The sequence below is a fragment of the Onychostruthus taczanowskii genome, unplaced genomic scaffold, assembly GCF_017590055.1.
Source record: "Onychostruthus taczanowskii isolate IOZ18803 unplaced genomic scaffold, ASM1759005v1 scaffold106, whole genome shotgun sequence".
In the NCBI taxonomy this organism is placed as follows: domain Eukaryota; kingdom Metazoa; phylum Chordata; class Aves; order Passeriformes; family Passeridae; genus Onychostruthus; species Onychostruthus taczanowskii.
This window is the reverse complement of record NW_024497186.1, coordinates 1,464,958-1,490,009: the sequence shown is the minus strand read 5'-3', so window position 1 is coordinate 1,490,009 and position 25,052 is coordinate 1,464,958. Positions and strand designations below refer to the sequence as shown.

The following is a 25,052-nucleotide window of genomic DNA, read 5'->3' as shown; positions in this document are numbered from 1 at the left end:
CAGCAGCTCCACCACAGGACAGGGGAGGGGCTGATCCTCTGCCTTTGATGTTTTTAAAACCGGCACTGAGGAGTCTGTCCCCTCCGAGGAGAAACACCTGCTCCATGCACAGGAAATAACAAATTACATCGCAGAGCCACAGCTCCCCATGCTCCAGAAGGATCAAGATCACCCGATGGCATCAGTGACATCAACCAGAGCCCCGAGGTGAGGACAGAGATCACCTCAGCCATCAGGCAGAGGAGTTCCACTGGCTTCACACTACAAGCCTAAAGTTGGTTGAGCTGTGGGTTTTGGTTTTTTCCTTAACACCATTTATTTTGCAACTTATTCCAAGGTGCGAATTTACTGCTTTCTCCACGGCAAAGCAGCCTTCAGTGCTGCACAGACAGCAGACACAAAATGAACAGTTATTCTTGGATAATTTATTCAGAATTTTAATATAAACAGTTAATTGTTCAATATTCCGACACACAGCAAGGATTTTTTTTTTACTATTCAAAGATTTTCTGTACATGTCACTGCTTGGCTCTTAGATATGAAAACACTGAAAAAATAAATCAAGGGGAAAGGTTTTTCTCTTTTTTCTTCCTTTTTAAAAAAAAATCATGGCACATTTGATCCTTTATTTCAAACAAGAGGTATCTGCAGTACTATTTGTATTCTGGAACCTTATATGCACAGAGGGAAAGGTGGGAGCAGCAAGAATGAACTAGGAAAAAAAAATAAAAACCCCAAGACTTCACAGAACATCACCTAACATGTAACTGAAACTATCTGTAGTTTATCTAAGTGAAGCAGAGAGCATTTGCTTTGGGATGTGTTGGATGAAGCTGATGTCCAGTTCCCCCATCCATGAGAGTCCTCAAATACAAACCAGTTTTGATACTCCAAGAATAAAACCATTCCCCTAACTAAAGCAAAAGGTAATGCTTTTCTTGCTCAAGTAACACTCTACCTCTCCAGATTTAGAAGTGGCCTTTCCAAAATTCTCCATCAGTTTTCATGGGACTCGGTTACAGGAAAAGACTTGGAAGTGGGGGATGGTGGAAGCGTTGGAATGCTGCTGGGAGAGTCTGGAGTACAGAGCTTTGGTGTGGAGTCCAGCTCAGAGCTCTCAGGTAAAGAGCCCTCAGCTCAGGATTTACTGGTGCTGCTGGGACTGAGCAGGGGCTGGGGCTCAGCTAACTAAGAGCCCACATTTAACCTCCACTGATGGCTCCTCTTTACCTGCCAGGACTATTCCAGGTCCTCCCAGCCACCAGACCCTGCTCCCAAGGGATCCTTCTGGACTGAGAAAGGAGACTATTTAACACCACCAGCTGGAACACTGGAGTGGGAACAAAACCACTACCAGGAACAGAATTTCTGGCTGATTACAAATCTGTTGGCAAAAAAGTAACAACACCATAGGAGTTAATACTAACTTTATTATACAATATTTAAAAAGTCATTTCTCTACCTGTCCCCTTACAGCTTGCATTGTGCTGCAGTGAATTTGCCCAAACTGCAAGAATAAGTGCTTCCTTCCGAGAAGGACAAGCAAATTCATTTTAAAAAGAAATACACATTTAATGACAGCAGATTTGCTAAAAATGGTTAACTTTAGAGTTGCTTTTCAACAGTCAGGTTCCTCCAAAAGTCAGCTGGATGACTGGCTTCACTCTTGTGATGCTCCTAACAAGGCTGAACACGTCAAGGCTTTACACTGACACTCACAGACAGAATCCAAGCAGAGGGAACACAGAGCCAAGCAGAAGGTAATAAAAAGGCCAAATTCCATTAAGTTCATACAAATACCAAACTAATCTTACGTTGAATTTCACAAAGTAACTATTTCTTGATTCCAACCCATTCAGCAGTTCCTTTCCCTGGACCACAGGACACTCCGAGGGCGGCGGCTCTTTGGGCAGGGCCGGGGTTCCTGCGAGCCCCCGGCTCCGAGAGGATCACAGGGTTCATCTGCAGTTCTGAGCTCCCTCCAGGCTCTGAGCCCATCCCACACGGATCACGGGAGCACCTGGCACAGCCTTGACAGTAAGGTTTTATGGCACAAAGATATTTCACGTTCTGGCTTGTAAAACAAGGTTCCAGTCTTGGTAGCAGGAAGGGCCCGAGACACCTCAGGGTCCGTCTTCGTGTCACAGTGGCTTTGAGAGGGAATTCTGCCTCCCTCCCTCCCTCCTCTAAAGCAGAGGCTCAGCACCCTTCTCACTTGTGTAATTTCCTATTTGCCTTCAGCACAGTCAGCTCAGTAACACAAGAAGCGACTTTTGAGATTTTTTTTTTTCCAAAGAGATACCAACACTATAACCAACAGACTAAAATTAAGCAAAGTGTCCCATCGCTATAATACAAATTTAGGAGGAAAGAGATAAACTACCCATAAATTAAGAGTACCCTTTAGCAACCTAAAAGCAGCCTCTTCATACCCACACAGCTGCTTTACCATCATCGCTGCAGCATGGTCTAGTTCCCGTCACCTTTCCCAACCCAGTGCTGGCACAGAGTTTATGTCCGAGCTCTTCTATTTTACAACACAATAGAGTATTTACAAGCAGCCAAGACAGACACGTTCCTAACCCAGCAGCCAAGCTTTGCAGTGCTGTGCTGGCCTGCCAGAGAAGTTCCAGATTGGCAAGAGCCATTCAGGAAGTGGCAATTGAGTTTAATGTGGAAACCTTTCTGAGAAACCTCTCCAGCCTTGCACTTCAGACATTTTCTCAGTGAAAGCTCAGCAGAGCTCAACTTCTTGCTCCTCCTGATTCACCAGAGTGAATTTCTGGCTACGTGGTGGTGCCAGACTGTGCCCAGGAGGCTCCAGCTACTCCCGGACAGGCTGAGGGGTCTGTCCTGCTGCCCCATGCTGCGAGCAGGGCATTCTCTGCCCACAAAGGGCAGGAGCCAACCCAGCAAGTATTAATGCAAGGAAAGAGCGAGCTTCCCACTGCTGGCTGCCCTCCTCCAGCCATCTGACCTGCTCTCCTGCACCAGTGTTTGGTTCCTCCTAAGCAGCAGCAGGAGCAGCAAGTGTGGTGCTTCCACTGCAGCGGGGCCATTCTGCCCCACAGGGATGTGGCCGGAGCAAAGAGCAGCAGCTCCCCCAAGGCAGGGTCAGCACAGCAGCCCTGCCCAGGCTGGGGTCCCTGGCACCACCCCAGAGGTCTCAATAGCACTTGAATCTCCACTTGCAGGAATTCTCTGAGCAGGAATCAGCGAGATCCGAGTGAGGCATGTGGGCATCCCTGGGGCGAGGATCTTCCAGCAGCAGAGACCAAGTGTCGGCTGTGAGCCAAGGAAGGATTTTCCAGCAGTGAGAGCTGGGCTTTGCGGGTGATGTTCATTTATTCTTCCTAATTCTACAGCTGAATGTGATCTGTAACAGCCACGAGCAGCAACCACTAGTGTTATTTGTTTTACAGAGGAGAAACACAATACCCTCCCCACTGGTACCACACGCCTTCCCTCGCCCTGGGCAAAAGGTAGGAAGGATGAGTAACCTTCACACAGTGCTGGGTACAAACAACTGCTCTGTTTGGTGCAGGGTGAAGGTGACACTGAGCCATGGGAGGGGACTGCCTGTCCATGGAGCAGCACACACTCCCTGGCTCAGCCATCCAAGTGTTCAAACCATGTGTACTCACAGGGCCAACCAGTATCAACCACGGGGAAAAGCCAGACCCAATACAAGGTTCCAATGTTCCTTCAGTAGAAGTTCTTCTATTCCCACAGCTATGATCACTGCCTTTGGAAATGGTATCAAAGCAAGGGTGTGCTGGAAAGGTTTGTTTCAGGAGGTCACTGGCAGGACCTTGGGTCACCTGTGCACAGTGAGAAGAGCAGTGACCAAACCACCCCAATGCAACCCCAACAGCAAGGATTGGTCCCAGTCCCTGCTCCACACTGGCACATGCTGATCCAGGAGGAAGCAGCCTGCTCCTTTTAGGTCATGAGTTCAGTAAAGTCCAAACATTTAAATGGATCTTTTGGGTTTTTTTTTTTTTGTTTTTTTTTTTTTAATCACAGCAGAACTAAGGGATGAGATCAGATCCAAATTTGTAAATGGGTTCATTGGCCACTACTGTTCAGATTAGGGATCAACAGTGATGGGCCATTCTCCTTCCCATTCCCTTCATGAATGGTCCCTGGTATTGGAATCAGCTGATACTGATTTTCCCTGATCCACAATAGGTCCAGACCAGAATATTTAAACAGGTTTAGAGGTGTGTAGTATTAAAAAATATCCTTAAGAAACACTGAGGTAGACTGCACCAGAACAGGACAAAAATAATCCCACCACATCCACCTGCCAAGATTTTGTGGATACAAATTTACATGTTCCGTGTGTTTAAGAAAACTAATTGTTTGTTGCTTTTTTTTACAGTGTTTTATATATTAAAATAAATAAAAAATTCTAATAAGAAAAACTTCTCTTCCTTAGAAAAGTGTGAGAATATGTCTTCTTTCCTGCAGTGTAGTATAGAGCTGCTAAACAGTTACAACTTTGTAAAGCAGAAGAAATGTAAACGAGGCCTTTTGAAATCCAAAGGTTCTCACCCATGTCTGGACTGTGTTTTCCACCCAAATTTGTGGAGCAACCTGTACCCTCCACCTGGGCCAAACCCATCAGCCTCCAGCAGCAAAGGGCCCAACGGTTCCTGGTGCTGCCCAGAGTCTGTTGTCCCCCCTTTTATGACTCTGAAGTGCTGTTTTGGCCAGAAGCAGCTGGGGGCAGAGGTTCCCAGCACCAGCTGCATCCCCGGTGTGGGCTCAGAGAGCTCCTCCCTACAGACTGCAGCCCCTCTGCCTCGCTCACAGCAGCAGCACTGCCTGGGGCACAGCCCAGCCCAGCACTCTGCCCTCCCCAGCCAGGGCACCTCGCTTTGTCCTGGCAGAGAGCACAAAACACATCCTGGACTTCTCCAGGAGGAGAAGTGAAGGACTGAGGATCTCTCCCTGCTGTTCAAGTACTTCCTGCATGCCACGGGCCTGTGACATCCATCATCGTCCTTCCCTGCTCCCACCAGCTCCGTGCTACCAGCCCTGGTTGAGTTTCACCATTATTCTTCAACACCAGCTCCGTCTTTGCAAACAGCAGCACGACAAAGCACAGTCCCGACGGCGAGTGCTGACATCCCAGGAGTTCTGCAGTGGGAGTCTTGGGGAACACAAGGCTGGAGGCCTGGGAGCAGCAGAGAGGCAGCAAACCACGGTCACCTCCGGCGTGCAGAGCCCAGAGCTTTGTGCTTCTCCCTTTCAGTGTCCCTTCCTCAGCTCCAGCTTGTGCTCATCCTCTCTCACTGGCTGCATCTGCGGCACGGAAGGCAAAGCGAGGGACACGAGGGCAGAGGAGGAGCAGGACTCAAGGCCAGGATGTTCTGTGTCCTTCAGCTCCCAACACCCAAGATGGGGCTTCGACTGGAGCCAGCTGACTGTGTTGTATAAATCATGAAACTATTACAAAGCCTTGTCAAGTATGAACTGAACATGTGCTTCATCGCTCCTGCAAGGCTAAAATTAGTTCATTCTGAAATCTTTGGACCACTTTAAGACCAAACAATCCCCCAAAACTCTCCCCGCCCCAAAACGATCATAAACAGTCAATAATTTATATGAAGTTAAAATTTAAACTAAAGACATCTTTAAATATGTTACAACAAACAATATATATACTCAATGCTGTAAGGACAGAAAACTCCGTGTCTCAGGTCAGGGGACTCCTACGTCGTTTGGTCTTGAAAGTACCCACAAATCTCAGAGTTCTGCTCATTTAGCTCCCAGCACGTTTTCCTCATTTGTTAATGAGAGAAAACCTGCTCTCAAGAGTCCTCAGTATAAAAATAATCTGTTTAGGATTCAGTCCCTCCGGGGAAATGGGGAAAAAAGATAAGTACACACTTCCAAGAAGAGGAAAGCTCCTGTGAGAACAGAGAATCATAGAGTATGCTGAGTTGGAAAGGACCCACCAGGATCACCTAATCCAACTCCTGGCCCTGTGCAGGACACCCCGAGAATCCCACCATGTGCCTGAAAGCGTTGTAAGTTGTGTACAAAACCAGAAGTGTCTCTTTTGCTATAGGGTACACCCCACATGTTGATATTGCACACACGCACACACACGCCCACACACGCACCCCGGGGTTTCACCCCTTGAAAACAAAGTATGAAAGCAGCAGCTATTGGTCAATCTGAGGATCTGACTGATGTGCTGAATCCTTCAGCTGTAGTGGAGAGGCTGCCTGAAAGCCTGGAATTCTACTGGAAATCTCTTGTTCCGCGTTGCTGGGCTGGAGCTCAGGCACCAGAGAACTTCACGTCTTCTGCTGGCAAACGCGGATGCTTCTCCTTCAGTTGAACTCACACGGTCGCTTCCTGTTGTGAAACCATGGTTACAGAAGGGACAGCAGCCATGGAAACCTCTTCCATTTATGTTCACAGATAAGTCCACTGACAACCAGTCAACTTGGCAAAAAAAAAAAAAAAAATTAATCGTAAGATGATTAAAAATCTGAAGAGTTTGTAGATGTGTGTCATACACTGTGGCAGCAATAACAAGAGTCCTGAGATTTGTGGAGGGGGGAAAAAAGCAGACACAACCCTTGGGCCAAACAGGAAGTGTTAGGAAGGACTTGACCTGGGCATGGAGAGAATCCGCCCGTTTTTCTTGCCACCGTTCATGTGAGTGTAAGGGATGTGCTCCTCGTAGTTGCCCTTGAGGGCCATGGAGGGTCCATTGTCCCTCCCCAGTGCTTTGTCCCTCTGGGAGTACGAGGAGGGGTCGAGGGGAATGCTCTCCATGTTCTCGAAGTCCATCTCGTACTCCTCTGTCTCCAGAGGTTTGTTCTCCTCGCTGTAGAAGAAGGAGACCTCGTGGAAGCTGGGGTGCAAGTCCTCCTTCAGCATCTCGATGATCTCAATGAAGGTGGGGCGCATCTTCGGGTTGTACTGCCAGCACATCTGCATCAGGCTGTGCCTGCAGCAGCACAGAGCACAGTCAGGGGCAGCAGAAACAATCCCAGGTGCAGAGCAAGGCTGGCACCCATGGCACACCCCCCACCACCCACACTACACCACTGCCACCCCAGGTTGTTTGTTCTCTTTCCAGCCTCCCCATCTGCCTCTAGATCCTGACACTCCTTTTTCTCTGTCTAGATTAAAAATTCCTTCCGATTCCTTCAATTGTTCTTAACTTGGCTGCTGAAGGAAACAGGGCTGTGGTTCACAGACTCTGTGTGTGTGCACACACACTTACAGCCAGGTCATCCTTTTTTAATTAATTCCCTTTTAATTTTAACTGAGCCTGAAAGATAACAAAGCTCCCAAAACTTCAAGGAAAATGGGAGGCTGGGCAGAGGACAGAGGTCCTGTAAACATCCCACCCAAAAGAAAGGCTGCAGCAAGAGGTCACGTTAGCAGACACCATGGAGAAAGAACTTCCAAATACAAATAGAGTCTCAAACTGGAGTTTGTAACTGGCCATCAGACAAATGTCCAGCACAGCAGGCTTTTTTCATATGGATACTCACAAAACATGTTTATTTTATGACTCTGGAAGTGCTGTTTTGGCCAGAAGCAGCTGGGGGAAGAGGCTACCAGAACCAGAGAGTTACCATCTGTGCTCCCTTTTCCAGCCAGAGCTGCTTTCCCTCACAATTGCTCCAGTGTGACTCCTCACACAGAATCCCAGGAACATTGAGGTTGGAAAAGACCTCCCAAGATCATCAAGTCCAACCCTTGACCCACTCCCACCTTGTCCCCAGCCCAGAGCACTGAGTGCCACGTCCAGGCCTTCCTTGGACACCTCCAGGGATGGGGCCTCCAAACCTCCCTGGGCAGCCCCTTCCTTGGATCACTAAGGATACTCTGGTGGAATTTCTGTGGGAGGTACCTCACTAAACTCTGTTTTTGTCCTCCCCAGTTGAGGAGGGTGAAGAGGTGCCCCAGGTCAGGCCATCTTTGTGGGCCACACTTCAGGCAAAGAGTGCAGCTGGGCTGGTTGTCCCTGCTTGCCCACTTACAGCCTCTCCGGGCAGTTGTCCGGCTGATCCAGGTATCCTCCATCCATGACAAACTTTAGCACCTGCTCGTTGGAGAGTCCCTGGTAAGGCTGCTCTGCCAAGCTGCTTATTTCCCAAAGGACAACACCAAATGACCTAAGGGAGAGAGAAAGCTCCTGGTGAGAACAAAACATCCTGGAGCCCTCCCAGTGACAGAGTTGTTTTGGAAAATGAACTTCTAAAGAGCACAACTATATTTTTATGGAAGTGTTTCAAAACAACGGCTTTGTTTTGTCTGTGCTCTGAGCAAGTCAGTTTAAACTATGCGTGCTAAAACAAGGAGCTCCTGAGCTGGAATCCATCTGGGATTGCAGAGGACAACTTACCACACGTCGGAGTAGGTGGTGAACACCCCATCCTTCAGCGACTCCGGGGCCATCCAGCGCACGGGCAGCAGCCCTTTGCCCCCCTTGCGGTAATAATCCGTCTCGTAGATGTCCCTGGTCATCCCAAAGTCTGAGGGAAGCAATTGGGATGTGTTAAATGCCTCTCCCTCCATCCTGCTTTTCCTGTGCAACATCTCCAGATGGATGTTGCCTTCTCCCCACTGCCAAAGCCCAGCCTGCAGTCATCTGTCACCTCGTGATTAATGTTCAAAACATTTCCCTTTTCCTGCATTTTTTTCTACAGAGTCACAACAGAGACTCCAGAGTTAAATTTTTTGGTGACAGCTTCTATTCTAAACATTATTTTATTCATCCTCTGTAAGTAAAACAGAGCTCCCTTTGTCTGAAATCCCACTGCCTTGGCTTGAATTCCAGAGGGCACTGAAAAATCACCACACTGTGGGGTTCCAGGTTATTTTTAAATGTTGTATTTACTTATTACTAAAAGGGTTTGGGTTAAAAACGGGGTTAAATTACTTTTAAAAGCCACCTGACCCAATGACAGGATTATCAGTATGGGTTTGTTGTACCCAACTCCTTTTTTGTCTTAATTCTCATGGAAGCAAAGACCAGTGAAACAAACCCAGGTAGTTTAGGTTGAAAAGGTAATGAACTTTCAGGACAGAGGTTTGGGAATAGAGAAGGTGAGAAAAGCTACTCTGGCTCTACAGGAGATGTTGTTCTTACTGAAGTCCACACAATTCTGTCACAGAGAAGAAACAGAGGGAAGTGCTGCAATTTCCCAAAGGCAGACAGCGAGAATCACCCATGTCTGACATGTTGGTTTCATCAACTTGCTTTTACAACAAACACGATGCACAGAACCATCTCCTGATCACAGAATGGCCAGGGCTGGAAGGGACCAGCAGCACCTACCCCCGATTTTCACAGTGAAGTCCTCTGCCACCATGCAGTTGCGAGCTGCCAGGTCCCTGTGCACGAACTTCTTGGCGTTCAGGTAGGCCATGCCGTCGGCGATCTCCGCGGCCATCTGGATCATCTCCCTCAGCGTCGGGGGCGGTCGGCCGGGGTTATTCTGCCGGGAAAAATCAGAGTCACAGAAAGGTTTGGGTTAGGTGTGACCTTAAACATCATCCAGTTCCCTGCCATGAGCAGGGAACCCTGCTCCAACCTTCCAACCCGGCCTTGGACACTTCCAGCTTCTCTGTGCAACCTGTGCCAGGCCCTGCCCGCCCTCACAGCCAAGAATGTCTTCCCAAAACCACATCAGATCTACCCTTTTTCAGCTTAAAGCCATTAAATAAAGAAGTATTAAACCCCAAATCAAGTCATTCTGTTCCACAAGAGACTCACTCTCTCCTGTCTTTACCTCAGCTTCAGGTCTCAAAGAGCGGAGGTAACTTTTCAGATCCCCATGTGCCATCAGCTCCATGACCACCAGAGTAGGTTGTCCCTTGGAGACCACTCCGAGGAGGCGAACCTGGAAAACGAGTGAGAAATTCCCTCAAGGCTGTGTCCAAACAGAGCTGAGAACAGCCTCACAAGGCCTTGTCAGGCTGAGAGGTTTAAAAAGAGCAACAGTGAAACAACTTGGGCAGAAGGGGTTCTGTGGAATCCAGCAGGCAGAGATCCCAGCTCTGATGGATCAGCTGCCTCTGCTGCTTTGGCCAGCTGAGGCTCGGGCTCTGAAGGCACTGGAGAGCTGTGTGCTGAGGCACCCAGCACTTACCACATGATGGCAGCTGAAGCCTTTCATCACAGAGGCCTCGTTGAGGAACTCGATGCGCTCGCGCAGGCTGGCCGACTCGTTCACCGTCTTCACGGCCACGCGCGTCTCGGGCTCTCCCTTCACGATGTCCTTGGCGATGCCCTCGTACACCATCCCGAAGGAGCCCTGGCCCAGCTCCCTCAGGAGGGTGATCTTGTCCCGTGGCACCTCCCACTCGTCAGGGACATAAACTGTGGGGCACAGGGGAACACTCTGAGCTGAGCATTCCTGAAAGACGCTCCGGCAGCAGCCTTGGGTAGCGCTGCCACACTGCAGGGGGGTGAATGCTACAAAAGGAGCAGAAAACCCCACAAAGACAACTCCAAGCCCACCCTGCTGCACTGACTGCACGATCAGACAAGAAAGAAACCCTGGTTGCTCTCACCATCACTGGCACTGATGTACTCAGGGTTGGAGGATGCATACAGGGGTCCTGTTGGTCCTTCGGTTTGTCTGGAAGAGACAAAAATTCCTCAGCACTCTGCAGCCTCTGACACCCTCGAGGTGAGGGCACTTTGATCAATCCCCAAAGCATGCAGCAAATAAACTGTCCCCATATGGCACAAACTATTTCCTGCACTTAAATTAATGCTGCAATCGCTATGGAAATTAGAAACTAAACAAAAACTGACTCCCAACAAAGCAGCAAAACTTTTGGATGTAAGTTTTGGTGTTTCTGGTGAAAACAAGAGAAAATTGCACTCACCTCTTTTTCACGAGCACATAAGCAGCTCCAATAATTCCAGCAATTATTATGGCAAAAATAATAGGAACAATGATAACAGCAATATTTGGCTGAGCATTCACTAGGAGAGAAAGAGAGAGTTGGAGGCATTATACAAGTCCAACATACAAATTTTTTCCTCAATAAAATGTCCCCCTTCAATAAATTGAAACAAATACAAAACTAGAAGCTATTTCAGATCAAAATGTGGGGCTGGTCAGAATGAGGACTAATAAACAAAAGCCATGTTTTTCCAAGTAATTTCAGGTTCTTGACAACCGATGTATTTGATAAATATTTAGTGACTCCTTGCTTGCTACACCCCATCCTCCAGAAATAACCCGAGTTTCTATCTGGGATTAAAAGTCAAAAATAAAATGAACTCACAATAATCAGCCACGTAGAAGTAGGTGGGCTCTGTCCAGGAGCCGTTCCCAGCCAGGGAGGTGGCCCGGATCCGCACGCTGTAGTTGCCAGGCTGCAGCCCCCGGAGCCTGCAGCCGCCCTCGCTGGCAAAGTGCTTACGGGACACGCAGAAATGGGCTTCCTGTGGGGACAGGGCTGTGCCAGGGTCACCCTGCAGCACCAGGGCTCCCTGACAGCTCCTGGGGGCTCCCTGACAGCTCCTGGGGGCTCCCTGACAGCTCCTGGGGGCTCCTGTAACACCCAGAGTTCCCTGACAGCTCCTCAGGATTCCTGCAGCACCCAGTGCTCCCTTTGAGTTCCTTGAGCCTCCTGCAGCACCCAGGGCTTCCTGACATCTCCTGGGGGCTTCCTGCAGCACCCTGGGCTTCCTGAGAGCTCCTGGGGGCTCCTGTAACATCCAGAGCTCCCTGAGAGCTCCCCACGACTCCTGCAGCAGCCAGGGCTCCCTGAGAGCTCCCTGATGGCTCCCTGGGGTCCTGCAGCACCTCCCCAGCTGGCAAACACACACCCAAGGGCTCTCAGTCTGCTCCAGGTTAGGAGTTTGTGCTGCATTTGTGTTTTGCAGGGCAGTAGGTCAGGTTACAGAGAGCAAGTGCCATCTGCTCCTCTGGCTCTCAGCACTGACACTGGGTCTGCACTGGGGAGTGCCACTGCTCCTGTGGCACTGGCACCAGCCCTGTCCCCGTGGCACTGACACCAGCCCTGTCCCCAAGAGCTCATGGGCTGCTCAACACCTTCCTCACTCCCCTAAGCAACTTAAATTTCACAGAATCACAGAAACATCAAGGCTGGAAGAGACCTTCAAGGTCAAGTCCCAGCAACAACCCAGCACCACCATTATCAGCTGAGAACGTGTCCCCAAGCGCCACATTCAGACACCTCTTGAACACTTCCAGAGATGGTGACTCCACCCTCTCCTTGGTCGACTTATTCCACTGCCTGAGCCCTCCTGCAGGGATTTTTTTTTTTCTGGTATCTAATCTGAACCTCCCCAGTGCAACTTAAGGCCTTTTGTCTGAGACACAGCAATGCGGGGTTTCTGTCCCTCTGTGAAATAACATTTCTACAAAGGCTCCCTGCAGAAAGCTGGCAAATCAGCTAAACTTGCTGAGCAAACGGGCAGCAGAACCTGTCACCAAAGGTTCTGTGACAGCAGAACCTCCCACCAAAGGTGCTGTGAATGACAGCAGAACCTCTCACCTCGGTCTCCCCAAGCCGCCCGTAGTTCACCTCGTAGAGCACGATGAGGCCGTTGGGCTCCTTTGGCTCCTGCCACTTCAGATGCACAGTGTTCTTTTCCACCAGCTCATGGGACACTGGGCCAACGATGTCATCAGCCTTAGCTAGAACCAAGTTCAAGATCAGGTTTAGTTTCATGTCTTTGGACAAAATTCACACCTGCCAATACCTCATCCATCCTTTCCCACCAGGACATAAGGACAGCCCCTGTCTTACATATTGCAGCTGCCTCCCATGGGAAAAGCAGCATTTTGGGAACAGCACCAAGCCACAGCAGGGCTCAGGGACAGAATCACCTTCTGGCATGGTCCTGGCACTGACATAAGCTGCCACGCTGCAGCGGGACTCCTGGGCATCGTGGTTGCAGGCGTGCAGCTCGATGCGGTACCCGGTGAAGTGGCGCAGCCCCGAGATCACCAGGGACTCCTTGGACAGCACCTTCTCAAAAGGTTTCTGCTCCTCTGCACCCTCAGCTGCTGCTGAATTGTTGGGGGAGGATGGGATGGTGGGTAACACCACGGTGGCGTTTGCCACGGAGCCCAGGTCTCTTCGTTTTCTTGATGGCCTGTCAGACAACACCATCACCGAGTTAGAGTTACAGTCAGTGTCAGCACATCCAGCTGGAAAGGAAGGGTCAAAATGGGAGAGCTCAGAGTGCCACTGAAAACGAAAACTTTGAGTGCCACTGGAAACCCAAAACTCAAATCTTTGCTGCTGAACTGAACTTTCCACTGCCACCTCTGACCAGCAGGCCATGGCCAGCCCCAGCCCCAACAGGGATTTGCTCTGACAGGTCTCTGCCACCTTCCCTGCTTCCTCTGCCCTCCCTGGTGCAATTCTCCTCCTCCAGCAAAAGGCACCAGACACAAAGCAGAGTTTGAGATGTCCTGACACTTGCAAAGCAACCAAGAAATTCAGCATTTTTTTTTTAAACCAAGACACGCATTTTTACAAAATTCTGTATCCCCCAGACTCTTCTCCCTACACAACTGCACACAGGGAGACAAAATAAAAATAAGCCAATCCAAGCTTCAAGTATTTGCTTGAGAATTTAAGTTCCCCTGGGTCTCTCAGCTGTCTAACTTTACCAGGTTGCCTCGGATGCCTCAGGCAGGGTTGCAATGCTTTGGAGTTCAGCCCCCACCCTGGAGCTGCAGCCCCGAGCACACCAGGTCACACCACGGCCCCACTCGGTGACCTCAGATGTGCCACATGTCCCAAGTGTCACTAACTTATATTTATAAAGCAAAAGGCCACTCTCCCAGCTCTCTGGAATACATTTGCCACTCTCACCCCTAAGGCTGAACCTCGATGGATACACAAAGAATTTTAACCTTTTCCCAAGAGATCAAATCTATGAAGTCTTTTCAAGGCATGCATTTAGAACTCATGATTCTGATTACATATTCACTGTGTGGTTTTGTTAACCAAATGTTGCTCCTCAGGTTATTGCATTTCAGTCTGAAAATGTGATTTTTTCACTTGTAAAACCAGCACCTGCAGCTGACCATGTCACCTTCCCTGTCTGCACCTCAGTGCCACCAGACAGCTTTAGTATCAGGTTTTGTCAGCAAATAAACAGAATTAAGAAGCATTCGAAAATTTCAATTTCTTGGCAAAAAAAAAAAAAAAAAAAAAAGAAAGAAAGAAAGAAGGGATAAGTACCAAACCAAAAGTGCCAGAAGTGCTCAATCTAACACTCTTATGTGCTGCCACATATTTGCCATGGGGAATTCCAGGTCAGGAACTAACCAAGGTGGTGAATCAGTAACTGGATTCAGTTACACAAAAGGAATTAATGCCAGTTGAAATCCAGACCATGTATTTTAAGGGGTGATGATCTTTTTGTGTGTGTGTGCATGTGTGTGCTATTAAAGGGTACAAAGAGTGACCTGATCTGAACCCACACTTGAAGCATCTCCAGGCTCTAAAAATGTAACAAGCTGTTGAAGCAAATCTTTGCTGCTGAACTGAACTTTCCACTGCCACCTCTGACCAGCAGGCCATGGCCAGCCCCAGCCCCAACAGGGATTTGCTCTGACAGGTCTCTGCCACCTTCCCTGCTTCCTCTGCCCTCCCTGGTGCAATTCTCCTCCTCCAGCAAAAGGCACCAGACAGAAAGCAGAGTTTGAGATGTCCTCAACCTAAACACTGGGCTGCACACCACACAACACAAATATTCATGGAGTTGTCATCATCACAGAATGGTTCGGGTGGGAAGGACCTCAAAGCCCATCCAGTGCCAGCCCTGCCATGGCAGGGACACCTCCCACTGTCCCAGGCTGCTCCCAGCCCTGCCCAGCCTGGCCTTGGGCACTGCCAGGGATCCAGGGGCAGCCACAGCTGCTCTGGGCCCCCTGTGCCAGGGCCTGCCCACCCTGCCAGCCAGAATTCCTTCCTGCAGAATATTCATCCACCTGATGACAAATAAGGATGGCAAACAGCAGGTTCAGCAAGCACATTCCAGTTTTAAGATTTCTCTTTCTTAATTACTAATTAACTCCTTTTGGAGCTGCTGTTCCCTCAGCCTGTGTGGTGCTGTGAGCAGTGTCCCCTCAGGATGGGGCAGAGTTCAGGGACCCAGCTCTGGGTCATGCCACCTCCCTCCTTGGGAAGGATTCCTTATGGTCAAACAGGACCTGGTTTGCATAAAAGCAAAGCTACACCCTCTGTTTATCCAGTGTGAATGCAGCTGATCCTCGTGTTCAAGGGAATTTTGTTTTTCACAAGTAAAACAGTAATTTGACCACTGATGCAACACAGAGTAAAATGCAGGAATTCCTTCCTTCTCAAGTCACAGAAAGTTAAGAAAAGCTTTTGAAGCTGTAAATCCCCAATCTTCCCATATTTATTATCCTGGATTTGCAGCAATTTTCTTGCCAAATTCTCTGTATTTTCTCAGAGTTGTTCCAGTGTAATTTTCATTGAGGCCATCTCAGCAGCTCCAGGGAGCTCCCTGTGAAACCCTCAGGTCCCTCCTGTCCTCACGGTGACATGGGGGGCCTGGAAGTGACCCCTCAGCACACACAGTATGGCCTGTGCTGGGGGATTCCAAAAATCCTTTTGGTACCTGAAGCCAAGGTTTTCCACACCCCTGAAACCACCCCAGGTCAGCTGGCCTGGCAAAAGCATTTTAGATTTGTCTGTACAATTAACTAAATTGGGAAACAGTAACTTTTAAAGAGAGTCATTCCTCAGATCTTGCCCCCGAGAAATATTGGGAATGGCACAAGTGCGTGTGACAGAGGACAGAGACAGAGACCTGGGGCTGCTCCTGCTCTTGCTGCAGTGGTGATGGAGGGAATACCTGGAATGACACCCTGAGCAGCAGCCACTGAGCTCCCCTCTGCCTCTCAGGACTTCTTCTGAACCTTTCCCTGCTTCCCACAGAATCGAGGAGGGGTGAGGCTGGAGGGCACCTCTGGGGATTGTCTGGTCCCAGCCCCTGGCCCAAAGCAGGGGCAGCTGGAGCAGGTGGCTCAGGACCATGCCGGACTCTCCAGGGATGGAGACTCCACACACCCATCCCTGGGCAGCCTGTGCCAGGGTGTGACCAGTCCTGAGCTCCAACCCATGCAGAACTCCTCCAAAATGAGAGCAGATAAGCCAGGAAAGAAGAAACAAAGCATCAAAGAAACAAAGATGGCCACTTTGTTCAGCCCCAAAGGGGACCTGGAGTGAGCCACTGCCAGCTCTGCCTGTGCAGAGGAACATTCCTGAACTTCTGGCTTGGCTTTTTGTCACTGCCAGAGAAAACTGAGCCCCAGGAGGTGTGACAGTGGCTCCTGGAGTGGGTAATCAACGTGCCCAATGGGAAGGAACTGTGATTTCCAGAGGGTGAGATCAGCCCTGCACTAAGGCTGGATCCTGCCCAGGGATCAGATCGCTGGGAACAGGGCAGAACGGGAGAAATGGCACATGGAAAACAAGAAGATATCAGGGAGAAACTGCTGGGATTCTGCTCCACTGGCATCTCATGTTCCCTGCTGGCCTCACCCCTGAGATTCCTCCCATGACTGGCAAGCTCCTTCTCTCCAGGAGAGGCCACACAGCACCTCAGGAGAGGTCACTGAACTCTCAGGAGCCACCAAAAAAGCACCTGAAGTAAACCACACTCCTTGCTCCCTGCCAGGCTCTGTGAGCAGGTGATAGCACAGTATTCACAGGAGAAAGAATTCTGATTTATGTGCTGACAGCCTGGAGCCTGCCAGGGAAGACAAGCAGGGCACGTGGCAGCAGGGAGGCCTCTTCACCACTGGCTTGTTTTAGAGGATTAGTTGGCCATGGGATGTGGGGATTTTTCCCTCAGGAGGCTGACAAGGTGGCACATCCTGGTGACTGGTTTCTTCCTAAAATACATACCCCAGAAACTGGCCTGAGAAGCATCCTGGGCTGGCTGCACAATAAAATTGGGGGTGGGGAAAAGAAATAAGAAATCAGACTGTCAGAATTGTCTGCCTGCATCAGGAGGAGTTTGGCTTTTGCATATGGCTTGGCTCTCCACTGCTTTGGAATATGTCATGTCCTGGCATCCTGTGGCACACTGGAGCTCATCCTGATGGGCACCAACAGCCAGGGAACAGCAAAAGGAGGGATTCCGCTCAAGCTTCCAGGTGAGGACTGCAGGCACCAGGGCAGGGAACCCCAGGGATGCCTTAACAGGGAAAATGCTCAGTGCAGTGACCCAGCTTTTGTCAGGCAGCTGTAAATGCAGGTTTGCTGGCTGAGGGCAGCAAGCAGAGAATAAATTTAGAGCACAAAAGGCATGAGAGGGAAGAGGGTAAATCACCACAGATTCTACCCTGCTCCCCAGCATTTCCTCCCCAGGCTGCAGATGAAGTGTGAAGACATTCAACACCGCTTAATGTGACACCAAGTGTGCCACTGCAAACAGGACATTCACCACCCACAGCACTCACATTCCTCATGGTATTGGAGGTATTTCCCACACTAAGTGAAGGGAGACCACAAATACCACGCTGAAGGACGAGGCTGTGGCCTGGTAAACTGCCCTTCTCCTTTCTTTTCAACTCAATGAAAAACTTGACCACAAAATTTCAAGACAGGAAAAGAAAATCGCTATTTTTGGCATCATCTGATGCCAGACGAGCTGCAGGCTGTTTGTTAGGGATTCTCACTTTATTCTTGAGCTGAGGAGAATTCAGGGACAGGAAATGAAAGCAGGAGCTTCCCAATCTGCAGGAACATCTATGGTAGGTGCTCTGCTCTCCCTATTCCAACACCCATATCCAGCTGGGCTAGACAGGCTCATGGAAGCCTGGCAATGTGGCTGTGTCCAACCTGGTATTTTTATTTAATCCTCAATTACATTTCCCTGCCCCTGACCCCCACACAGTCCTGTTTGTTGCTCTCACCTGGGCACAAAAACCTCGTTGTGGAGATAATTCTCAAAGGTCTTGCGGAAAGCAGACTCCTCCAGCTCCTTCTGGATCTGGGAGTCTGTTTTAGGACAGGAGCAACATTCCCCACTGACATCCTCAGCTTCACTCTGATTATACTTCTGGGGGTCTTCAGATTCAAAAGGAGGAGACCACGTCCTTGAGGGCAGCTTTAATCCTGGGGACAAAACAGTTTTAGTGTCACTTGTGCCTGTCTTGGCAGAAGATGTTTATCCTACAAAAAGATCCCAAACCAGTGTACACAGGATTCATGGCACATTTGGGCATCTCATATTTCACATCCAGGGCTGAGCAGTTCCCTCTTTTCTACAGGCCTTTAATTCAAAAATGCTATTTTTGAAATGGTGTTTGGATGCTGCTTTATCCCAGTTCAGGTAACACAGGGCAGTAGATGAGATTTTGGAAGTCCTCAGTGAAATTCTGTGGTCTCAAGGAATTCCAAACCAGGCACCAGCTGCCTTCAAAAGTTAACTTGGCCCTGAGCTCCAGCAGCACCCAAATTTTTAACTTTACTATCTCCATTGGTGCTACTAAATTTATAATTCAGTTTAAAAGGAGAGAGGGCAGAAGGGAAATTCCCCAAAGGAAAAAGCATGTGATTACTTTGTAAAGAACTTTTTTTATACCTTTTGCACATACCTTGGCAGTAGCACCTAACGTAACAGAACAGGGAGGGACAGAGCTGATTCCAGAAAAACAGTCCTGAATCCAGCAGGATTGGGCCCACAGAGCAGCCCCAAGACAAGAACCCCAGAGCACCCCCAAGACAAAAACTCCAGTTCTGGGAAAGACTGAGGGAAAGGCCTGGAGGGAGAAGCACCCGCTCACCTTTCAGGCAGTAATCGAGCTCATAGAGCTCACTGTCCTCTGCCTGCTGCTGCCAGTACACCAGGTAGTGTGTGATGTTCCCGTTGGGCTCCGAGGGCGGCTTCCACTTGAGGATGATTTGGGATGAGGAGTTGGACACAGAGATGGGATCTAACGGGACCGACGGAACTGCAGGGGTGGGGGAGAGACAGAGGTCACTGCACTGCCTCAGAGCCTGGCAAAGCAGGCACCAGCACAGGCAAATTTCCACTCCTATGGCAATCAAGCATTCCCTGGCACCCAGCAGGCTCCTCCAGGCTGGGCTGGACCATTCTGGAGGTCTCTTCCAGCCTTATCTTAACAAGGCCACACAAACTGGATGGAAGAGGTGCCCATCAGCACCATCTGCAATCACACCCCTGGTTTAGGAATTCCCTCCTACACAGCAGGGCAGTGGGAAGTTTCCTGGATAATTCCTCCCTACCAAAGCAGGGCAGTGGGAAGTTTCCTGGATAACCCCCAGGCAGACTTAGTTAGGGCTGGTTTTAGCCCAGGAGGGTGCTGCACTGACCCGTGGCGTTGGTCTGCACGTAGATGATCTCGCTCTTGGCGCCGTACGTCCGCCGCTCGTCGGAGAAGGTGACCAGGGTTTTCACAAACACTGCGTACTGTGTCCAGGGCTTCAGGCCCCTCAGGAGCCACCCTGGCTGGGCCTGGGCTTTGGGCTCATTGGAGCGTGGTGGGGGATCAACATCCACAACTGTCCAACTGTTGGAGCCACAGGCGTCCTGGCCATCGAACTCCGTCACGTTCTGGTAGGGACTTGAGGAAAGAGAAGCCTCTAATTAACAGAATCCTCAATCAGGCTCTTAAAAACAATTCTAAAGACACACTGGAAGTTATCACCTTTTACCCTTCAGAGAAAGTAAAATTATCTCACGGTATTTATTCTGAAAGGGAGGCATTGGGAGCTTTGTTACCTGGGTCTCCAACAGCATCACAGAGCAGAATCTGTGCCACACATGACCCCAGCAAATAAATCCAGACTGATTATTGTCAGCTTTATGAAAACCAGCTTGGGTACCTTGATTCTAAAATAATATTTCCCACCACAAAGTGGATAAACCCTCAGCATCTCCACAGAGATAGTGGGGAGATGAGAAACTCCATGGTTCAAGTATGTGTGTCTAGAACAGCAGGAATAACTAAAGTTTGGATTGTTCTTAAATGAGGAACTGTGACTGTGCACAAGTCAGGGATCTTAAAGAACACTGCTATTGAAGGGTATCACTGGAAACTTTAATGTGAGAGCCACAAAATCAGAGACGAAACAGCTTTGCCTACAGCAAAAACATCCAGCAGGTTTAACATCCACCTCTGAATGCCAGCTGCTGCTGCTGGCAGCCCAGCAAGGCCACTGCTGTGTGACCTCAGGGGATCACTTACGCCTCCTTGTAGAACAGCATAAACCCCAGGAGGTCACGGAAATCAGGGGGCCAGTAGGGCTCCCACTTCAGCAGGATCTTGTCATGAGAAGTCCTAATGGAAGAAAATTTCAGCAGTTCATTTTCACCTGTAAAGAGTGAGAAGTGACAATAGTTTTATTGATGCTGAAAAATTAAGCATGTTGTTTTTCATTTTCTTAGATGTTTAAAATAAATGTGAGGATGTTGGCACTGAGAAACCTTATCTTACTTGGCAGCCATTCCTACCTCAAATCAGTGAATGGTATCAATGCCCTCCTAAGGTTAAATTTTTCTATGATTTCATGAAAATGACTCTGTAGAAGAGCTGAACTAAATTCTAAGAAGTGGGAAATCTAAAGGTAACACATTCCGCAACTGATGATGAACTGCACAGCTGAACCCAGCAATACGGTTTGCACAGAAGGCAAGAGGCCACAGAAATGAAGCAGAAGAATTTCCAGCCCTGCCCAGGACTAGTGAGGTCCCTCTGCAAACAGGAGGGTGTTTGCAGGAGGAAGGAGCTCAAGGGACATGGTACTACATGGTTTTGCCCCCAGCCCAAGTGGCTCTGACTGAATTTGCTATTCCTGCAGTAGCTGCAACAGGAGGAAGAACATTTATTTCACTGGCACCACATCAGAACAAACAGGGGTGCTTTTTTTTCCCCTTTATATTTTTTCTTTTTTAGTAAACAGGATGCTGCCAATGTGAAAGCTGAGCTTGAAATGTAAAAGCAAACAAAAAGCCAAACAACCTGGCAAGCTGTGGTTTGAGGTGGGGGTGGCACAGACACCAGCTCAGCAGGGTGAGGGTAAAGCTGGCAAGGAGAAATGCAACTGTCTCCTCCAGCTGCCTTCACACCAAACATCAGCTCAGGAGCCACAGGCAGAGCTGGATCTACCCAAATTCAGGTTCATCCCCAATGTGGGAAGAGTTTTTCAGTGTCCCACGGGAGGAGATGAACTTTACAGACAGCTGATTCCTTGTGCTCCTTCCCTCTGCCCAGGCTGGAGCTGTGGTGCCCCAGAGGCTCCGTGTGTGTTTTTCACTGTCCCTGCCAGTTTTCAGGTCACAGCATTGCATTCCCCTCTCCCACTGTGCTGGCCTGGCTGCCTGTGTTGATATGTGGGAAACCAGACCAGGAAACTGAGTCAACTGAAAGATCTTCACTTTTTAGGTCTGTTCACAAACAGCTACATCAACGAGGGGCAACGAGGACAGGATCAGGGATCACAAAATCCTGGAATGTTTCAGGTGGGAAAGGACCTTGAGCTCTTCTGGCAGTGCTGTCCCCAAAAGCAGAGGGACAATGAAGCCACAGGACGTCCCAAGCTGTCCTGCAGGTTGTGAGCCAGGACCTGAAACCCCGGTTCAGTCAATGGTGGGGTTTTTTGGTGGAAACCATAACACAGCTGCTGGAATACTGCATGGAAGGGTCACTGCCTCTGTCCCCATGTCCTGCACAGAATACCCTGAGCTGCAAGGGGCCCATGACCACCTGCACATGCTCCTGTTCCTGTGTGCAGGTGAACCTCTGAGCAATGAATCAGAGCAGAGAGACACCACCAGCTCAGAACAAAGCTGGGATTTTCCTGCCCCTGATTACTTCCACAACCTGGTTCAGCACAGAGCCCTGGTACAAACAGGGAAAGGGGATTGTTGGTGGCACAGAAAGGGAGCAAACAGCAGGACTGGGGGTGCAGAAGGACTGCATTTCTTGCAGTATTGCTGCCAAAATAAGTGTCTGCAGAACCCCATCTTCAGCAGCACGACTTCAAAGCCCACCCTGTGCTGTTTGCTGACACAGGAGCTGCTGATCATTGCTCCTGAAGAAAGCTGCTGGGTGAAAAACCTCAGAGAGGCATTGCAAAAATTGTTGGAAAATTTTTCTCTGCCTGTTGTCATGGCAATTGCCTCACATGGCCACAGGGATGGGTGGAAGTCCTGCTTCTCCCGTGTTTATTCCATGTTGCCTCATGACATGGGAAAAGCAGATTATGACTATTAATCAGGTACTCAGCAGTAACACCAAGTCTCAGCCTGGGCAGAGGTTACACTGTGCTAAACTCTTCAAAAAGACACAATAAATACACTCCCAGCCCCAAAAACCTCCCAGGATTTTGTGGGACCGAGGGTGCCAGAGGGAGATCCCGTGGGGACTTTTACTCGTGGCACAGTGAGTGCACAGGCAAGGGGCACATCTGCTGCTTTACCAAAGGGATGAAAAGGGATGAAAAGGCCATGGAAAAACATCATGGGATGGGCTGGGAGAAAGAGGAGCATGAGGAGAGCAAGGCAGAGGGAAAGGGAAGCAAGGCTGTGTTCTGAGACTCTTACAGGAGGCCTGATCCCCGTTGGTCTTCAGGGCTATGTCATTCCTCTCCTGACGCCCCTTAGTCCCAGAGATCTCTTCCATCTTGTGGATTTCTGACAAGCACAGCTTGGGGTTGTAATGGAAGAAGAGTTTGCCCCGTGCAATAGTGAGGTTGTGTTTGCTCCAGTCCCAGAGCTGGCGAAGATTCTGGTTGTCCAAGGCATAGAAGGAATAATTCCTGAAAGCAAGAGAATGAAAACATGGGTTGGGAAGGGATGTATGGAAAACTCTTTTTGCACTAATCCAGACATCAAAGAAAAATGAATGTGAATTGTCTGCCCTGGGAGGGCACAAGCCATGGGCAGAGGAACATTTAAAAATAACTTGGGAATTGTTTCCCAATACAAATCACCCTGATAGAACTGGCACTCCTTGTACTTCAAAGCATTCAAATAAAGCATCTTTTGAGAGAACTCACCCAGCTTCAAGTGTCTCTCCTCTGATCAGATGGAGTTTCCGAAAAAAGGAAAGAGAAACCAAGGCGTAGGAGCGGCGGATTTTGAGGTAACCTGAGATTTCTTCTATCAAGCCAAGGTTTGCTTCCAGCTCAGCTGCTATGTTATCTACAGAGAGAAAAACATCGGGAAGAGTTTGCAGGTATCACAGAGAAAAAGACCCACACATTACATGAATATTAAACAATTAACATTAATATTAAACAATTAACATTAATATGAAACAATTAAAGCCAAAACATTAATATTTAACAATATTAATTATTGTATTTGCTGAGACCCTCGTGGCAGGGAGGAATGATGAATCTGACTCCATGTTCTCAGAAGGCTAATTTATTCTTTTATGATACTATCTTATATTAAAGAATACTATACTATACTAATCTACACTGAAGAATACAGAAAGGATACTTACACAATAAGTATTTTTAAAAAATAGAAAATATAATAAAATATAATAAATTATAATAAATAAAATAAATAAAACAGTAATAAAATATGATAATGAAAAACTCATGACTCTATCCAGAGTCTCAACACAGCTTGGCACTGATTGGCCAAAAATAACTCACACCAGAACCCAATGAAACAATCACCTGTGGGTAAACAATCCCCAACCACATTCCGTATGAGCAAAACAGAGGAGAAGCAAATGAGATAATAATGTTTTCCTTTTTCTGAGGCTTCTCAGCTTCCCAGGGGAAAAATCCTGGGCGAAGGGATTTTTCCAGAGAATGTGAACGCGACAATTAATAAACATTAATTTCTTTCTGTTAATTCAGGAGAACTCGCATAACAAAAAACGTCAAATGAAAGCCTTTGCTTTGTGCTGGTTTCTCCGGGTCCCTCTGAGGCTGAGGGTGCCCAGAGCCAAGGGGGTGGGTGTCCCTGGCTGCCAGCCCCTGCCCAGCCGTGCCCACTCACTTCCCCCGCGGATGTTGATGACCAGGCTGCCGTTGAGCACCGTGCAGCCCCGCAGCTCCTGCGCCGACGTCACCGAGTCGATGGTCTTCTCCTTGCCGAAGTCGCACACCTTGGGGCAGGGCCCAGCGCAGGGCGTGCAGTGCAGGCTGCAAAACAGCACAGGAGGGGAGCCAGGTCAGGCAGGGTGGCCCCAGCAGTGCCCCAAAGCTGAGTGATCAATCTGAAGTGATGATACGTCGTGGGTTTGCTTTTTAGGAACTCCAAAGAGAGGCACAGAATCATGGAATTGGAGCGGATATTAAAGCTCATCCAATTCCAACCCTTTCCACACCTTGCACTGGACCAGGTTGCTCCAAGCCCCATCCAACCTGGCCTTGAAAATAACTGCTGATAAATTTAAATGGTCTTAAATTGTCACTTCCACACTTCAAACGTGAATCACTCCATCCCTTCCTACAAAACAAAATGAAGTGACCTGAATTATTGTGAAGAGGGAATTTGCCACGATGCTGGCCAGTGCTCTCCATCCCAGGGCTTTCAAGATAACAACTCCCAGCCCAATATTCATCTCAAAATCATTAACCAAACGTGTAATTGATGAGTGCAGAGCTGGCCCTGCATCTGTGAATCCTCTGATTGAGGACTGCACAACACAATGTTGCTTTAAAAAAAGGCAAGAATGTGCTTTGTGCTCTGGGGAAAAACTGCTTAAAAAGCACGAGCTGATGGCTTGCCCTGGTCACACCACCACAAGAATGTGTTCCCAACTAGTTCAGAGAAAGAAATGCTCTAGGAAGAGCAGGGAGCAGAGCTGTGAGGTCCCACTGGCAGCAGCCTGGAACAGCACAGGGGAGGCCACGGGGCTGTTGCACAAGCAGCACAGCTACTTTGGGGGCTGTTTGTTGGTTCTTTGGAAAAGCAAAACAGGAAATGGCAGAAAAAGTCCTGTTAAGAGTGAATGCCCTGAAATTATTACGGCAGGAGCAAATACATGCAAGCACAAAGTGACCAATATTCATAGGAAATCTGACTCACCACAATACAG

At 48.9% G+C, this 25,052-nt stretch overlaps 1 protein-coding gene across 1 annotated transcript in view; it reads right to left on the bottom strand.

Annotated features, from left to right (window-relative positions):
- Positions 1 to 1,410: 1,410 nt before the first annotated feature.
- The window catches only part of INSR (insulin receptor), a 48,806-nt gene continuing 25,164 nt past the window's right edge, over positions 1,411 to 25,052 (bottom strand). Inside the window, exons 3-20 of the mRNA XM_041414816.1 lie at positions 24,008 to 24,153; positions 23,047 to 23,191; positions 22,592 to 22,806; positions 20,235 to 20,361; positions 19,360 to 19,610; positions 18,810 to 18,977; positions 17,937 to 18,138; positions 12,858 to 13,126; positions 12,523 to 12,665; positions 11,284 to 11,443; positions 10,879 to 10,978; positions 10,558 to 10,625; positions 10,134 to 10,363; positions 9,774 to 9,884; positions 9,320 to 9,479; positions 8,384 to 8,513; positions 8,019 to 8,153; positions 1,411 to 6,973 (exon numbers count right to left, since the gene is read on the bottom strand). Coding sequence (XP_041270750.1) covers positions 6,619 to 6,973; positions 8,019 to 8,153; positions 8,384 to 8,513; positions 9,320 to 9,479; positions 9,774 to 9,884; positions 10,134 to 10,363; positions 10,558 to 10,625; positions 10,879 to 10,978; positions 11,284 to 11,443; positions 12,523 to 12,665; positions 12,858 to 13,126; positions 17,937 to 18,138; positions 18,810 to 18,977; positions 19,360 to 19,610; positions 20,235 to 20,361; positions 22,592 to 22,806; positions 23,047 to 23,191; positions 24,008 to 24,153 — 3,115 coding nt within the window. The 3' untranslated portion in view covers positions 1,411 to 6,618. The remainder of the gene's footprint in view (positions 6,974 to 8,018; positions 8,154 to 8,383; positions 8,514 to 9,319; positions 9,480 to 9,773; positions 9,885 to 10,133; positions 10,364 to 10,557; positions 10,626 to 10,878; positions 10,979 to 11,283; positions 11,444 to 12,522; positions 12,666 to 12,857; positions 13,127 to 17,936; positions 18,139 to 18,809; positions 18,978 to 19,359; positions 19,611 to 20,234; positions 20,362 to 22,591; positions 22,807 to 23,046; positions 23,192 to 24,007; positions 24,154 to 25,052) is intronic.